This window comes from Onychostruthus taczanowskii, unplaced genomic scaffold (genome assembly GCF_017590055.1).
Source record: "Onychostruthus taczanowskii isolate IOZ18803 unplaced genomic scaffold, ASM1759005v1 scaffold58, whole genome shotgun sequence".
NCBI classification, from domain to species: Eukaryota; Metazoa; Chordata; class Aves; order Passeriformes; family Passeridae; genus Onychostruthus; species Onychostruthus taczanowskii.
In genome coordinates this window covers 2,372,013-2,389,457 of record NW_024503457.1, presented here as the reverse complement: position 1 = coordinate 2,389,457, position 17,445 = coordinate 2,372,013, and the positions used below count along the sequence as shown (strand labels likewise).

Genomic DNA, 17,445 nt, shown 5'->3' with positions numbered 1-17,445 from the left:
TCTTTGCCTCTCTGGTAGTGGGGCAGAGCTGCTCGGGGTGAAGCTGAGCTCTGGGGGCAGTGGTGATTATCTGGGCATTTTGCTTTGGCTGGTGCCTCTGGCTGTTCCCTTCTTGGCCTGAGTCACCACCCTGTGGCACATCTGGGGCTGTTGGGAAAATGATTCCTAGGTACCCGAGGCAGCAGCATGGTGACCCTCCACCAGTGTGCCAGCTGCTTCGGGGTACAGCTTGAAAGGAGAGGTGCCATCTCTGAAGTCCTGTGGGACCCTGCTGTGAGGCATCACTTTTCCTCTTGCATCTCTTCAGCAGTGGCTTCACTTTATGCAGTGAAGGGCAGGGCGTGTGAGCCTGGCCACAGGCAGTTCGGTTTTGTCTCCAGAATGTACTCCTGATCACCAGAAATGCTCTGGTGATTTTGTGAACCTGAGTGAACTGCAGTGTTCTGACCCCTCGGATGTGCAAGTACTTGTTGGTGCTAATAAACAAATGTATTCTAATTTGATGATGCACTGGTGATGCCGTCCACTGACGAAGGAGGGAAGGAGTGGGGAGCACAGTGAAGGTTCTTAGGGCCAGGCTTGCCTGTGCTGCATTGTGGGTTTGCAGTGCCTGCAGGAAGTGGTTTAGGAGTATGCCCTGAACTGGGGATGAAGAATGGCTTGAGTGAAAGTAGGTTTCATCAGGATAAACTTTTATCAAGTATTCCTTGCAGAATTCTTGTAAGCAGGTTAATCAGTTGAGTAATGCTAGTGTACATAAATGATCACTCTCAGACTCTCACTGTGTTATAGAGGTCTGTACATTGGTCTTTTTGAAAACGGAGTAAAGCTTGATTTAGTGAGGCAGTAATGCAGATTTTTAATTATACACAAGTGAAAAATCTGACAAATAAAGGTCCAGACTTTGTTACACTGGGGTAAATCCTGTGTAAAGTCTGTTTAAACAGTTAGGCTTCCTTGGGATTTAGGCTAATGGAAATGAGGTTGGGGATTTTTAATTATACACAAGTGAAAAATCTGACAAATAGAGGTCCAGACTTTGTTACACTGGGGTAAATCCTGTGTAAAGTCTGTTTAAACAGTTAGGCTTCCTTGGGATTTAGGCTAATGGAAATGAGATTGGGTCTCACCCAATCTCACATCTGGCTGCTTTTTCCCTCTTACATCTGTCCTCTTGGTAGAACTGTCTGCGGGTCTCACCCAATCTCACATCTGGCTGCTTTTTCCCTCTTACATCTGTCCTCTTGGACTGTCTGATCTAAAGAGCCTGTCTGGGCAGCACTGGATAATTCTACAAAGCAGCTGGATGCACCACAGGGAGGACCAGAGGTGAGATTTCTGTGGAAGCTATGGGTGATGCTCAGTGCTGATGATATTGGGAATATGCTGGCAGCAGTAGTTTGGATGTACCTTACTGCTGAGGTCAGGTGTACAGCAGTGAAGCAATGCTGCTCTGGCTATGGGTGGCTCTGGTGTGATCCTGGGGGAAGGAGTGCAGTCAAACTTAGGCCTGTCCTAAGGACACAACTTCCACTGAGGTCAGGTGAGCTCTCTTTTGTGGGCTCCAAAAGCTTTTCTACAGAAAATTGCACATTCCTGTACAAATTTATAAAAGCCTGTCACTGATAGCAATTCCCAGTAAAAGTGACAGTGAGCTAGTCTGGCACACCTGCACTTCACAGGGTGCAGGCAAGGCGAGAGGAGTCTGCTGAACTCCTGCCAGCAGGAGTGGACTCTGGAAGCTCCCAAAGTGGAATTGCCTGCCAAAGGTAGGGTCTCCCTGAGTGCAGGGGGGATGCCTATGTGCATGGATGCCTTGTTAGTGGTAGGGCTGATGTTACTGTGGCTGGTGGAAGAGAAGCTCTGTAGGGTTCCTGTACGGCACATCTCATCGTAAAGTGGAGTTCAGTTGTGGATGCAAGGAATCATTTACCTTGAGGTTTTATCTTTCTTTCCAGTGGCCATAAGAGGCTTTGATATGTGTGAGTGTGATAAATCCCATCCCAGACATGCCCTTATGAGTTTAAGCAATTTGTATTTTCTCTAAAAATAGCTTTCTCAAAGTGGTATGGTCAGTTTAGCTTTGATATTGTGAGGGAATTGTTCAGGAGCTACACCACAAATTTTAGGTTCATCTGGATTTTAGGTGTTCGTGAGGCAGCCCTTTCAACAGAGTCAGTGGTGAGGGTTAGGCTTCTTTGGATGTCTCCAAATACAAATTGTGTCTACCTAAATTAGCATAGGCACAAAATTAGAGGTACATGTTGCCATCACTAGAACACTTAGAAGTATATTAAATCCTAATGCTTTGAATTGATAACTTTGCAGAGAAATTCAATAATGGAAAAAAAATTAAAATTAAATAGTGATTGCATCAGTAAACTTCCAGATTCAACTTTTTGAATCAGTTTGATAAGTGTTCCAGTAGGTTATACTTTGTCATATGTAGTCATTGTCTTTTATATTGATTTAATCCACCTTGTGTGGATGAAGAATGGAGCTTTTAATTAAATGTGCAATTAATTGTAAGAAGTTTGCTATATAAATAATAACAAACTTCTCCTTTGTCTCCAAATACTGTTCCTATGTAATGACAGACAACATTCTCTCTATCATAATGCCTTGATTTCTTGTTTCTCAGCAGTAGAATTTAGTGAGGAGAGCATGGAAGATGCAAAGAACCTTCTTCAGGCAATCTCCTCATTTATTAGAGATGCAAATGCTTATATAAAAGGACAGCTGGTGTGTGACCCTGTTAGAGAAGACATATTGTGGGAAAGGTAAGTGCACTTCCTGTATCTTAGAAGATTGTGATTATGTGAGCACTAGTTTGCTGACAGACTCAGGGGTTCTGTTTAAGAAGCAGGACAAGAAGGACTAAGCAACAGTCCTCCCTCTCAGCCCAAAAAGCAAGGGCAGGTTTTTTTAAAAATTCTCTTTTCTAGCCAGCTGTTTTTGCTCTGAGTCTGCTATACTCAGTTCACTGTGTTTTTAAGATCACTGTTACTTTTCTGGTGTGCCTGTCCTAACACAGGCATCTTTGCCCCTGGTGAGTGATGTAGGAGGCAAAGCTGTGGCAGTTGTGAGGCTCCCCAGTTTGTAAGCAGAGCTGGGCAGTGGTGACTGGAGAAGAAAGAGGATTACTGGAGAGTGACACACCTTGGGCATGTGGATTTGTAATCAAGCTGGCTGGCACTGTGGTGTGCAGCAGAGGAGAGTAGGGGCTACTGAGAGATTGGCCATGGGCAGGGATGTCACAGGGAAGGAAGCAATTACAATTGTTGTGACCCTGACAATGGTGAGGAGAATCCTTTGAAGTCCATTATGAAAACCAGGTGATCTTCAGGACTGAGGTGTGCTGTGTCTTGGGTGCAAAGCTGAGAGCAGAGCACGGAGTCAGGGTAGGAGGGGCGTTGAGTGCCACAAAGCAAAGTTAGTGGTGGCAGCTCTGGGCTGTAGAATCAGAGGGGAGACAGTGTGTGCTGTGGAGGTGAGAGGCAGCTTCCTTATGGTTCAGGTGCCTCACTGTTGGGGAAGCTTGTGGCTGCACTGACTGAGGGTTGCAAGGGGCACTGGAGCCTGTTACGAGAAAGTGGAGTTGCATTAACTAGCTGTGGTATTTGGCAAAAGCAAATCCTTCAGCAGGAGGCTGCAGGAGATCTGTTAGTGCAAGATAAAGCTGAGAGGCATGAGGAAGTTGAAATGGATAATCAGTAGGCGATGTGTGGGAGGGCACAACTTGTGCATTCCTAGGTGTAAAAACAATGAAAATGAAATAAAGCTCTTAATTAGCAAAGTGTTAGATACTCAGTGGAGAGGGGTAAGCTTGCAGGGAAGAGTGTTGGGAAGAATGCATTAGAGCAGCAGCCATCCAGTATCTGAGGGGAGGTAGGCATTCCAGGCAAAAAATTACAGAAACAGGCAAAATAAGGCTCAGGACAGCCCCAGAGGTGCTAGGACAGCTTGAGATCCCCCTGCTCCTTGGACTTTTTTAGGAAATGGCATCCTTGGGCCAGTGCTGTCAAGCTCTGGTTCACCTGGCTGTGTGTGGGAGCATGCTGCCAGCAGCTGTTTGTAGCTCTCCATTTATTCCTGCTGCTCTCCTCATCTCCCTCTCCCAGTGGCTGCAGCTGGTGGTGCAGGTTCTGTGGTGATCAGTGCTGGTTGCCTGCTGGCTCTTGGCACTGTTACACAAGTGGTCCCAGTGGACCTTTCCATCTGGGCCATGGTGAGTGGAATCCCTTGGGACTGGCATTGGGCTCTCCTGGGAAATGAGGAGGCAGTGCTTGGTTCTGAGTCGAATCCTGACAACAGGATTCTTGGCCAACCCCAGGACAGCTTTCTTGCCAGGCACTGGAGAGCTGCCTGTGATGTGCCTTTGGAAGAGAAACATGCTGTTAGCATGATTAATGGGCTGCTGGGAAAAAAAAAAAAAAACAGAACTCAGTGGGATCTTTGATATGCTTAATATCAGTCTCATTTTCCATCTGTTTTTAAATGATTTAAGGCAAACTTTGCTCTGTTGTTGTTGGCCCCTCTGATTAGCCATGTATATTTATTGAATGGATAACACTTAGGATTTTGACATGCAAAAAATTTTTCCCTTCACAGCAGAAAGATGTATTCTCCCTGATGGGTGCAGCACTGCCCATCACAGGACAGCTGGGAAGGAGATGGCAGTGTCCTTTTGGTGACTCCCTCTGGCTGAATGGCTGATGAATTCAGCATACTGCTGGCATCTTGTTTGTCTTATCTCAAATGTTACCTTTTCTTCTTGAAGGCTAGCCAACACAAAAGTAACCGTGAAGGCTGCGTTTGCAGATGACTTTGACACCTCCAGGGCTGTTGCAGCAATTATGGACCTCATTCACCATGGCAACAGACAGCTTAAGGCTGTTACTAAGGTAACCCATTAGGATACAGAGATCAGAAAATGACAGCTGTCCACTGTCCTACTGCTTAATGCAGACAGATTAGTTTATTGTTCACATAAGATACCAGCAGAAACAAAGGTCCATAAATTTTTGACCTTAGTGGAGCCCATTTGTCCTGACCCTATCACAGGAATTGTGCATGGCTATTGTTTTGTGCTGTGTTGTGTCCAGAGGATGTTTCTTTCCTGCTGCCCTATATTATTTATACCTAAGGCTTTTGGAAGTCCTGAAGCTGTTGTGACATGCTGCTAATTTTAGTGCTGGTTCTGTGTTCTTATCCTGCTTCTTTGCTTAATATCCATGCACAGAAATTAGGCTAAACTGGGAAGTGGTGGGGGGTGGTTGCTGCAGGGGCTTTGTCCAGCAGCCTCAGGTGCTCTGGATGGTGGTCGTGGCGAGTTCAGTGTTGGGGACTGAGTGGCTTCTGCTGTCTCCTGTAACTGGCATCAGCATGAGTCTGTCTTCAGATGGCTTTTGGCAAATTAAGACCATGTTAAGATCTCTCATGCTGATACAAAGAAAAGATCTGGTAAGGACAAGACTTAAGCAATAAACACTCTCTGAAGCACTTCTGGGTTTTCCATTTACCAGCAGCTCCCTTTGTCACTCAAGGTGATTACCTCACCCTTGTTGCTGTGCTCCTTGAGTACTGGTGTCATCATGTTCACCATGTTTGTGTAGTAAAAGAAATGTTGTGTAAATGGTAATAACTGGTTTTAAGAGAGAATTAGCCTGTTGGTTTAGAAATCCTGCCTCGCTCTGGTCCTGTTTTGGCATTGGCTTTAAATTTTGTCCTTAGCCTTATCTTTACAAATTGACTCTCTGAGCAGATCCCTGACCTGAAACACTTTGCAGCAGGGATCTGTAATGGCATTGCCACTCCTAGATACAACTACCCCCATTTTGTCAGTCACTGCTTGTTCCTCCTGAATTCCTCCTGTCAGTTGTTTTGTTGAGAATGGGATGGGATATTTGTGGAGCAGCTGACTCGGATTTGTGGTTGAGGTGGTGGAGCTTTTCTGGGTACAGCTCAGCTGTCTGGAGTGTTCCCTCTGTATCATGAGTGTAATTTTTCTCCTTAAGAACTGTGAGCAAATCCACATAACTACTTATACCTGTCTTTAGCCTCCCTGCTAAGCATTTCTCACCTTAGATGTCATGCTTCTGTTCCTTTCTCCCAGTGGCCTGCTCCAGCTCCTCCCAGTTCAGATCTTCCTATACATTTTATATTATAGTTATCTCTCTGGGGCCCTAAGGAAGATGTCAGATAAAATCCAGTACCAGCTGCTGATTTGCTTGTGCATATCATCACTTTTATTTTTTAGGCAAGGGTTAGTCCCTTAAATTGCTCCTCAGTCTGTCATTTAATCTTTATTTTATTGCTGGTGTTACAAAATGCCATACACTGTTTCAAAGTGGTCTCCACATGGATCAAATCAATAAGATACTCAAATAATTTGTTTTTAATCTTTTATATTATAGGTGCGTATGAATGTGGGATTTTGTTCTTTTTGTTTCCATACACACAGCCCTTTCATGCCTAGAAGTGCTATTTTTAGTTCTAATTTACTGCACACATGTAATGTGTGGCAGCTTCTCATATCTGTTCTTGCTGTGCAGGCTGGTGATAAGCTCTTCCTTCCCTTGTTTACTTAAATCCCTTCCCTTTGTGCTGTGAGGTGCTTTTGTATCTGTAAGATTGCTTGGGCAGGTGTTCCTGATGGAGGTAGATCTTTATAATTAGTAGTAGTTTTCCCTTGTGGATTAGGCTGCAGAGAGATGCTGGGCTCTGTAATGTGTATTGACTGGACAATCTCTTTTGAGTGTTTTCTAAACAGGATGCTGGATCTCCTAGAAGCTCTGTTGTGTATGGAAGCATTATTTCCTATATTGAAGGCTTTTTCAGTGCTCTTGGGATGTCCTTTGGAGAAAGACAGGTAATGAAATATCTCTTCTATGTGTTCAAGGATGTGGTAGCAGCCCCTGTGTTTCATAGAGTGCTTTCTGAAAGCATCAGATGTAACAAAGTTATTTATGGTTTTAGTAAACCTTTCTGCACTGCTTGCAGTTTCTCCTGTGATGTTTTAGGAGAGTATATGAGCAGGTGGAACAAAGTGTGGGCTTTTTAGTTCTTGGAAGTACTCCCATGTGACTTCTGCACCAGTTTTGCTGTGGAAATGAAAGACTGAGGAATGAAACAAGAAAAAGGCATTGGAGGCATTTAAATCGTCCTGTAATGTCTCTGGCCTTCCCCAGCTTTTCCTCTTCTTCCTGATGGTTGTATCCAGGCTCGCTTCAATAGCTGTGTGAATATTTGCAGTTGTGAGGGATCCCACTCCTCTGCAAAAAGCCAAGGGAAGGGACTGCTCTGCCTTGAGCCATGGGGGGGATATGGGGAGGGGAGGACAATGAGCTGGGGATGGGGCCCTTACATAACTAGTTCCTGGAAAGATAGGAATGGGGAGAGAAAAAAAAAGGAGAGAACAGCTCAAAGCAAAGTACTGAACGGGAAGGAGAGTCATCAATATGGAGGTGATATCCCAACCTATGGAAGCTTTTAAAATGACACTTCACTATTGGAGAATAGCAGGGTGTTCTTTGCTCCTCTCCTGCTCAAATGTGGAGCTGAATGCAAAGTAGTGGAAAAGTTTCTGTAGAGAAACTTTTCTGCAAAACAGAACAGTTATTTTGGGGATGGGGGAGAAGAGAATAAGAAAATGTATGTAACAGTATTCATCCTTCAAAAATCAGGTAATGTAGTGGTAAATGCATTTATTTAGTTTGCCTCAATGGATTTTCTCACAAAATGTCTTTCAAAACAGTGTCTGGTTGTGATTTGTCTATGTGTTACTCCTCACAGCCTGTAGTTTGCATGTAAATTTTTAGTGGCATACTAAACACATTTTTTTTGTTAGCTGGGTGGCAAAGTCATTCCTCCAGATTCTGGGCTGTCTGTATGCAGGCATCTGCTGCACCTATATTTCTGCTGAAACACGTATCTGAATGCCTTTCTTTGTTTTAGGCTGTGCTAGTCCCTTTCTCTGTGTGGCAGGAGCATCAGCAGAAGATGCTGGTCTGAGATAAGCAGGAAGAAAGGAGCAGCTCATCAGCTCTGTTCCTCTGCTCTTTCAGCTTCCAGTAAACAAATCTGTCAAAATCTTCATCAGAAAGGTCCACAGTTTAGTAAATAAAATGGTGTAGAGATTGTTCCCTGACTCTGAGACCAGCCAGAACAGCTCAGCATCCAGCCTTTCTTGCCTCTTAGCCAGGCAGCCCCAGGCATGCAGCTTGCCAGGAGCAGTCCCTGACCACAGTGGGTGCTGGCATGTGTGGGAGAGGGCTGCCTGGCCTGGACACTGCTGTGCTAACAGTGCAGAGGATACAGGCAGCGGTGTTTGGGCCCCCTCATTTGGATGTTTGCATGTAGCTTGTGGGTCTGTCTTGCTCCTGGGCTGGGATTCATCTCAGCTAATCAGCCTAATGTAGCTGCCTGTGCTTCTGAAGTCATCAGTGGGGATGCTAAGGAATGGCTCATCTCAGTCTAGTGCTGTATTACAATAAGAGAGCCTGTCTCTCCCTCTGCATTGGAAAGAGAAGATCTTATCCACAGGGAGGTAAGATGAATCCATCTGGAAAGGTGATGTGTGAAAACCATCGTGCCTGTTTTAGAACTGGGAAGCTTTTGCTCTCCCAAAGAGTCCTGAGTGTTGAGTGTATTGCAGGTGCAGCTGGGGCCAATCTGTGGAGTAAGCAAGGGCCAGAAATTTGAGATCAGCCCTGAGAGGCTGTTTTATGTGGCAGACTGGTTCATCTCCTAAAGCTGGTCCTCCTTTTGAAGGCGCTCACTCCACTAGGTGCCTGGTTTGAACTCTTTCAGTGGTGTTTGTAGAGGCATGTTTCTTGTTCCCGTCATCGTGGCTTTCCCTTCTGTATTTAAATATTTATCCTGCCACAGGTTACTATGGAGCGTTCTGGCACTTAGATTTATTACCTTTATCAATCTCATAAACTTTTTCTTTAGTATGGTTGCATATTTTGGGGAATTCACTGCATTTCAAACTCTTAATCTTCAACAGCTTCCCCCTCACTTCCTCCTGCTCCTCTTTGTCTGTGACCTCTGAAGCTCTGCTCCCTTTCATTTTCATCCTGCTGTTTGGTGACTAAACCCAGTCCCTTCTGGCCTCAATTACTCAGCTGCCCTTCTGCTCCCAGATGATGTTGCTGCCAGGAGCTCTGCCTGTGGCCTTGGTGTGCTTGTGCTCCTGCTCTCGTGTCCTAGTGGTAAAACACCACGGTGAGGTTCTCTTGTTTGTTGGAGGTTTGTCCTTTTGCTCCCCATTGGGAATTTGCCTCTAATGAGAAACAGGGATGGTCTCTCTGCCAGGAGTGAGATCAGGAGCCTGGCTGTGCCAGTGCTGAGGAGTGGCCTTCCTCTTCAGCCGACTCCAAGCTCCTGTCCTGGCAGCTGTTGGAGCAGGACTCTGCAGGAGGAGTGAGTCTTTTCCTTTCCTGAGGCATTGACCAGTGAGACTCCTGCCAAGCCAGAGGAGGCCAGGGACGCTTGGAAGTGGCTGAGGGGAGGAAGGGGCTCGGCTGCAGCCAGGAAATATCCACGCCCTGTGTGCAGTAGCTGCTGCTTCTGTCAGGTTTTTTTTTGAGTGGCTGAAAGTTTGGGTAAAGTGGATCAGATGAAAGTTCTGTGGATTTGGGAAGGGTTTCTGTAGATGAAAGGAGAAGAGATAGGATGGACTGGAGACTTAAAGCCAACATAATTACTTTTCCTGATTTGTGTTTCCTGAAGGTGGTCTGGAGCTCAAAGACAGAGTAAGGAGTTGGTGTATTCTGTGTCTCTGACTTTTATAACCAAGGAACTGTCTGAACTGGTGGCTAGGCTTCCTTTGCTTTGTTGGATTCCTGTTGCCAGGCGTTACTTACATTAACTTGTCAGATCCCTTTTTAAGTTACGCACATTTCTGGCGTATCCGAGGTTTTCTGTGGAGATGAATTCCCCATTTGGGTTATGCTGTGTGTTGTGTTCATGTGAGAGCACTCTGCTCCAAGGTAAATGCTTTCTTGTGCAGCAATATGCTGAATTACTTCCAAGTGTGACCCCACTGTAACTTTTTGTCCAGCATTAGTGAGATGGTGACATTTTAATCCTACAAATATGTGGACGGTGCGCAACTAAGAGAGGTGATAAAGCCTCGCATTGCTATGGAGATGGGGTTGATTTTTTTAATATCAGATGTTGATTTTTTTAAATATCAGATGTTCGTAAAGCCCCCTGTTTGATTTCTAGGTGGCTGTGGGAGCAGACAAATCTGCAGTGCTCTCCAATGTCATTGAAGAGCTGGTGAGGTTCCGCTCGAAGGTCCGGCATTACGCGCTGGCTCTGCCGGAAACAGCAGGAGCCGAGGAACCCAAGCAGGAGCAGAAGGAGAAGAGGAAGCAGTTAATGCAGGAGAGAAAGCCCCTCTTGGAGGCTTGTGACAGTCTGCGTGGAGACCTTGCTGCCTTTGGAATCCACATAAAGGTAGAAGACAGTAACCCTCTTTGTGAGAATCAGTCACTTTTTAAGATAAAACATATTTTTGTCCTTCATTCCCCTTCATGAGCTTGTGGTGTGGTGCCCTGCTCCCTGTGTGACTGCAGAGCAGGAGGTGGAAGTCAAGCCTTTGTTTGGCTATACTGCTGCCTTCTCTTCTGCTCCCCCTCAGCCTTGTGTCTCCATGCAAGCCACTCATAGTATGAAAATCCCATGTTATTCAGAAATCCCTAAGTTTGCCCAAGTTCAGTCCAGAAGGAAGGGTGTGAGTAATGTGTGCAGTCTTTAAAAAAGATTGCAAAGGAACTGGAAAGTAAACCGAGTTGACTTGTGAAAATAATGCCTTCCTTCTACCTACCCCACACTCCCCACCAAAAATAAGTCTTCATTAGAAAGCCTCTTCCATCTTCAGTGCTTCATTCCCAATTGTTCCTGAGCCACAGGGACTTTGCCTGATTCCTGTACTGCTCCTCTCTCTATCTTTCTACTTTTAGCCTACACCTAATGCCAGTGTTCTTCCCATTATCTCAATGGAATCTCTGGCTCGAGAGAAGACTCTCTATGGCACTACTGCCTTTTCCTGGTTCCAAGGACCTGCATTACTTCTTTAAAGTGCTACTTCTTCCAGTTCTCTTGGTCAATGCCCTTCTTGCCTCTGTGAGGCGAGGGTCAGCGTTGCTCCTTGAGTGCACAATAATCCTCCATCGTTCTCTTCCTCCATCCAGTTCATACTGTTCATTTTTCCTTTCCTTGGGAACTGATGCTGGCAAGTCTGGTCCCATCGTTTTACCAGTGGGAGGATGGAAAGCACAATGACATCAGGGAGTGTCAGCACACATCCGCTCCAGCTGCTGAGCGTGAGGGCTGTCACTTGTCGCCGCTCCTGTTGGAGCAGAGCGTGGTCAGCGCTCTCCTCTCCTGGATGACAGCGAGCGTGCCAGCAAAATCCGGGGTGAGGGCAGAGCGTGGTGGTGGTGGTGAGCTGCAGCTGTGAAAGGAAAGGGAAGCTGCAACATCTGCTGCCCTTAACTTGTTTGTAAATCCCCACTACTCTCACCTGTCAAGCAACTTTGCAAATCCAAACAGCTGTGCTGAGACAGTCTTGGAGAAGCAGCCTGCCTTTTCATCTATTGGAAAAATGCTGCAGCTCCACCTCCATTCTTTTGCATATCTGTTTTTGTTTGTTTTTAAGGGGATTTACAGTTAAAAACCCCACAAATTAGTTTGAGCCAAGATTCAAACCATTCAATTTATTTAAAAAAAAAACTTAATGACCTGAAGCTCAGCATAAATGCACTTACGAGCACACACAGAGCAAGCATCTGAAGCTGAACTCCTCCTTTTTTTCCTGATACTACTTGTGGAAGTAGCTGAAGGCGTGTTGTGAAGTTAGCTTACAGCTTGCTTTTGCAGATCCCAAAGAATCCTGCAGACTGAGTAATGCAGCTCTGCAGTTCCTCACACAGGCTCACCAAAGCACATGTGCAACAAGACACAGCCTACACAAATCAGGGCTCTCCCCACCCTCTTGCTCATCATGAGTCTGCATGGCTGGGTCAGCTGATGCCAAAATGCCCCTGTAAAACAGCACCTAACAGGGGTCCTGCTTGCCTAATAATTGCTTGAGGAAGTTACGTGAATTTCTCATTTCTGCCCAGGCCCTCATGTCCACAAAATGTTTGAACCTCTCAGTGTGCATGCATTAATGCCAGCACGCTGCCCTCTGTCACGTGAGGCTCAAGCGAGCCAGCAACTCCTGAAGTCCATGTGCAGGTGGAAAAGCAGCAGAACAGATGAAGCAGACAAGCCTCAGCTCCATCCAGTGCAGACTGGGAACCCGCCTGGTTGGAGGCAGGGCCGGGAGAGTGTGGCTTGAATAGAAGCTTAATTTTCTTAAAAATCAGCTTTGTAGAAAGGGTAGTTTCTCCTTCAGGTTCTAGCTTGTCATTTCCCTAGTCTGGTTTCTTCTGTCAGGTTGCTCCTTGCAAAGGATGTTGGCTGAAGTTACATATCTTGCAACAGACTGATTTAAAAAAATCCACGTCTTGTCATTGTGGATGCTTGGAACCTATGGTACCAAGTAAAATGTGTTTAGGCATCAAAAAGTTTTCATTTTTATTTAGACATCAAAAAGTTTTCAATTTCATGTAAAAAAAGATTCAACAATTCTAGTTGCTCTCATTAGTCAGTGCTCATGGAACGTTGTGTGTCAATGTTCAGATTAACTTTTATTTTCAACCATTGCAATCATACAGCTGGTTCTAAATAGAATGTTTAATGTAGCTGTAATATTGCTGTTCAAAAATATGACAGTATCACATTACAGAGACAAAAACCAGCAGGCTTCTGTCCTGAGTTCAGATCAAACATGTTCAGCAATGTATTTGTATGTATTGAGTTTTTTTCTCAATATGAGACAGGAACATGAGCCATTGAGCCTTGAAAATAAGATTGCATGAGTTGAGTGTAGCTACTCGTATGAAAGGCTGCATCCTGCTGCAGCATTCCACACTGAAGAGGTGACATTTCTACTCTGTATTTCTTTCCTCTGAGATAGGAAAAATTGTCTAGTTTTGTTTTACAACTCTGAGCATTATCAGTAGCAGTGGCATTCCTGTGAGATTGTATTGCCACCTCTTTTGCTCAATTGGATGAATAGCTTTGCTGAGTGTGTGTTGGTTAAAAAACCTGTGATCCAGTTGGGCAGGACTGACCTGCTTACTTTCTCTTACAGGACAGAGCTGCTGTTTCAACCTGGGAAATTGTGGAAGGAGGCCAGACAGAGAAGCAGACTGAGAAAAAAAGCTGATCCTTCATCCTTGGACTTGTTTTTTATTTCAGCTACTTCAGCAACTGTTGTAAATACAAATTCTTTCAAAATAAAATCTGTTGAACAGAATGGCTAAAAATGATAGCATGCAATTTGAGCAAAACTGTTGGCACTAGTACTTGGTAAATAAATACAGGCCTTGCAGCACAGGTGGTGGGAGCATGCAGAATGCAAGGCAGCACAGGAGCAGCTGCACTGATTTAACACCATGAGGCATGGCTCTGTTCTACTGCAGGAACTGCCCCAGCCAAAGGCTCGTCATCTGCCCTCAGCCCCTGTTGCTGACCTGAGGCAGAGTTTAAACATAGGGAGGGCAGAGGCAAGCACTTAGGCCTGTCTTTAAGGTGAAAACATTTAAGTTTTATGCTTGTTTGTCTGACAATTCTCTTCCTTTCAGACATAGGAATGGGGGGTACTTTTAACCTTGAAGTATTTCCTTATTGCAGTGGTGCTGCTTTGATCCTGTGAAACCTTTACCTGTAATAATATGGTGTCCAGTTACCTGTAAGGCTTGGTACTTCTGTTTGCTTTTGCACAGCATACAAGATTTCTCTAGCACTGGGCATGTAGCATGCTCAGGATCTCTCCAGAATTGGGAAGATAAAATTAGGATGTATATGTATTAGTATAAAGTAAGTTTAACCTGTTCAGTTACCTTTTTGCTGGCCATGGCTGCTGTCTGTGGGCAGAGCCTCTCTTACACCTGAGGTGACCTGTGTTCTAGGGCCTGTGTTGATACAGGGCTGGTACTTACCTGCTACCTCCACTTTCTTTAAATCAATTTACAAAGACATAAGAACCAAGACCATGGGTTCATCTGCAAGGCACTTGTGTGTTTTCAAAGTATCTGTTCAAAAGGATAAAGGCTTTCTTTTATACTGTTGAGAATGAAATGTGTAGCTCTTTTTCTGCTACATTATCTGTACTTCCAGAGAAGAGTGGGGTGTCTCTTCATTCAGCACTGGGGCACAGGTGCTTATTTGACACAGCTGGTATTGTACATTTGTTCGTGGCAGTGTTCTAGCAAAACAGAGCTAATGGTGAGCAGCAGCTCAGCTGCTGTAGCAAATGGGATCAGCACACACCAAACAAATTCCAGTCAATTGCTATTATTTTTATTTCCTACCAAAAGAAACTGCTACATTTCCAGAATGTTTAAAAATTGTAACAATTCATATACATTAGTGAATAACAGAGTTACAACTTCTGTGTAGCTTTAAAACCAACAGGACAAGTTGAAATCTGTACTGAGCTGTTAATTGATTGACTTTGACTACATGTCATTTAGTGTATAATACCACTGATATTCTAATCACAAGAAAAAAATCACTTATTATAAAGGCAGTAGCTGTTTTAAAATCAGTTTTAACTTTCTGATTTCATTTAAAAGTAGTCAGGTTTCTCAAATACATTTAAGGGGGGGGAAATAATAGCTTAAGTTTCCCCAAAGATGCAGACAGTTTACAAAACTGCTTAAATTAAACACTAAAACCTCATTTCTTAAGAGTAGTCTGTGAACCCTCATAGAGCAACACAAGCAAACACTGAAAAACCTATTTTAAAAATAGGTAACTGGTTTAAAAAGAAAAAGAAAAATGCATCAGGGTGAGGTAGTAGTCACAGTGCATCCATAAATACCAACTCTAAGGGCTGAAGGAAAATACTTGGAGTAGCCTTTCTGATTCTGGGTGCTTTCTGCAGGCAGCTATTGCAAGGAATGAGAACAGTCTGAGTGGTCTGGGACACCACATTCCAGCTGGGAGCACTGCAGGGGTGGCTGTGCTGAAAGGCAACATCCCCTGTGTTCTGTGCTTCTTCCGGCACTACAATGAGCAGCAACGCTTGGAGCTGGATTGGAGGGTCAAGGGCAGCACCCACTTAAATTTTCTTTGCATGAACTTGCCTCCCTCTCCAATCGTGTTCAGTCTCTACAAGCTTTGACTGAATCTCCAAAAATTTAAGGAATGGTCCTGTGCAAAAGCCCACGGAAGTTCTGCTTTACACCTAATGCTTGCCTGCTCTGCCAGTGCACCAGATCAGTGTCTGTCTGTCCTGCAAAGATCAAGTAAAAGCCGCTATGCTTTTTGCTCTAAAAGCTCCTGCTTTTTGCAATACTAAGTACTGCACCTGAAGCTCAAAGACTGACCACCGTATTTCTGTTCCTGCCTTTGACCTGCAGCACGTGCTGCCTGCACTCTGCTCCGAAGGTACAGGTACGAGCCATGGGCTGCCTTTTGTTCCTTCAACTTGTATTCCCGCTGGCTCATCGCTGTCCACCTACAGATCTGTGTGCTGGGCTGCTCTGAGCTCTAACCCAGCAGGCAGCTGGAATTTTAGAAGCACTTCACTCTTCCATGATCACTGAGATCTGAACGAGTTCTGCTGGGTATCACCGAGTTTTGTGCCCCACCTAGTACCTCTCCAAATGACAATTTCACAAGTTCATTATGTTTAGTCAAGACCAGATAAAGAAACACAAATTTATTTCTTTTCCAGGTAAGCCTAATTATTAATGAATTTTACTGCCAAGATACCTACAGCGTATCTTTATTCCGCCAAGGGGGAACCTTTTAAAAAAACTAACAAGACACTGCAGGAAGGGATGCCTTGTCTAAATGAATGCTGCCTCTAGGACCAGGAATGGGAGAAGGCAACTAACTACATTCAAAATCTACAGCAACTCTCATGCATTCCCTTTCCAAAGAGGCTTACTTTTTGTTTCTTACTCTACTAGCATAGCAAAAAATGAAGTGCAATAGCTAATTCTAGACAGAGGGTCTAAGAATGACAAGTGACAACCTTGGTGAAATCCAAGAAATTCAGTTGAGCTGGTGGAAGAATTTTATCTAAGTATCAAGTGCATTTTTTTTTTTTTTGCTGTTCAGACTTTAGTTATTGCTCAATAACTATCAAAAAGAACAGAGGAATACTTTCAGTTTAGTTTTATTATATTATAACAGATCTGCAACTACAGCTTATTTCAGCCAAAACATTTTTGTATTCCAAACTCTTAAAAAATATCTACATTAATCATATTTTTCTATTCTTAAAAATAAAAAAATCTACCTAACATACCAATGCTGCTACAGCACTTGAAAGGGTGCATTATGTAAATTCTACGGTACATGTAATTACTCTTGCAGTCATTGTTCTTTTCTTCTTTGCTGCTTTGGCTTCAGGTTTCAAAAAGTTTGTTAAAAGCTGTTCCAACTTCTGAAACCATGTCAGAGGCTGTCATTGAACGTCCGAATTTCTGAAAGGCTTGGTGGTTAGACTGCCTCGTGAGAGAGCAAGCTCCAAATGCAGCCACTAGAAAGGGATTTTGACTGAAAGGAAGAAAAAACCAAAAAACAACATTATAAAGAGAATCCCAACACTTCTGTGCAATCTGTGAGGTGGTGGACATCATCTTTATACCCATAAATATTAGCACCGCCAGGAAGGCCTCTTAAGCAAACATGCTCTCACTCTTGCACTGCAGAGCATCTTCATGTGATTTTTCTGAATCAAATACTTCCCTACCCATGGCACGGCATGTGACTGAGTGAGAAACACCACCAGGGCCAAAGCACCCAAAAGGCCAACAGGCTTAAAAAGTGGAGAAGGTGTTCTGCATCTAGTTTTACTGATGTGAAGCTTCATGCTTTCCTTCAGAGGAAGACCGAAGGCTCACCTGACAGCCTTTCGGCTCCCTTTCCTCTCCATTATCTGGGTAACTCCATTTAGTTTTTGTCTTGCAGCGTGGGGGAAGGTCATGGGGCTGCAGACAAGAAATGATTTCCAGCAGGGCCATAGAGTCTGCTCCAGGGCCTTCACTAGATCACTTTAAAAGGGTACAGTGGCAAGTGAAGACCACAAGCTAAAGCACTGCTGTAATGCCTCTTCACACTTATGAACTACCCACGAATGTGTACCCAGACCCAGATCTGTAATGCTGAACCTCCCCCAGAGAAGCCAGCACAGTCCAGAGCCACCTCCACCTTTCACCTCCAGAGCATCTTTTCATAGGCTGCTTTTCATCCGCTGCCTTAAAACAGAAAACAACTGCAGAATAGTTCAGCAGCCAGTGCTGTGCTTCAGGTCTGGCAGATCAAAAACCTCAAAAAGCTCAGACTCAGCTGAGCATTGCTGCCTGG

General features: G+C 44.4%; 2 protein-coding genes across 5 annotated transcripts in view; one reads left to right on the top strand and one right to left on the bottom strand.

The window, feature by feature from the left end:
* The window catches only part of CARS2 (cysteinyl-tRNA synthetase 2, mitochondrial), a 43,371-nt gene extending 29,993 nt beyond the window's left edge, over nt 1–13,378 (top strand). The window contains exons 12-16 of the mRNA XM_041418027.1: nt 2,642–2,780; nt 4,781–4,904; nt 6,773–6,871; nt 10,234–10,467; nt 13,214–13,378. Coding sequence (XP_041273961.1) covers nt 2,642–2,780; nt 4,781–4,904; nt 6,773–6,871; nt 10,234–10,467; nt 13,214–13,288 — 671 coding nt within the window. The 3' untranslated portion in view covers nt 13,289–13,378. The remainder of the gene's footprint in view (nt 1–2,641; nt 2,781–4,780; nt 4,905–6,772; nt 6,872–10,233; nt 10,468–13,213) is intronic.
* A 2,858-nt stretch (nt 13,379–16,236) lies between these two features.
* NAXD (NAD(P)HX dehydratase) overlaps nt 16,237–17,445 on the bottom strand; it is a 49,296-nt gene continuing 48,087 nt past the window's right edge. For all 4 annotated transcript variants that reach the window (XM_041418138.1, XM_041418137.1, XM_041418136.1 and 1 more), the window contains one exon: nt 16,237–16,635. In XM_041418138.1, coding sequence (XP_041274072.1) covers nt 16,485–16,635 — 151 coding nt within the window. In that variant the 3' untranslated portion in view covers nt 16,237–16,484. The remainder of the gene's footprint in view (nt 16,636–17,445) is intronic.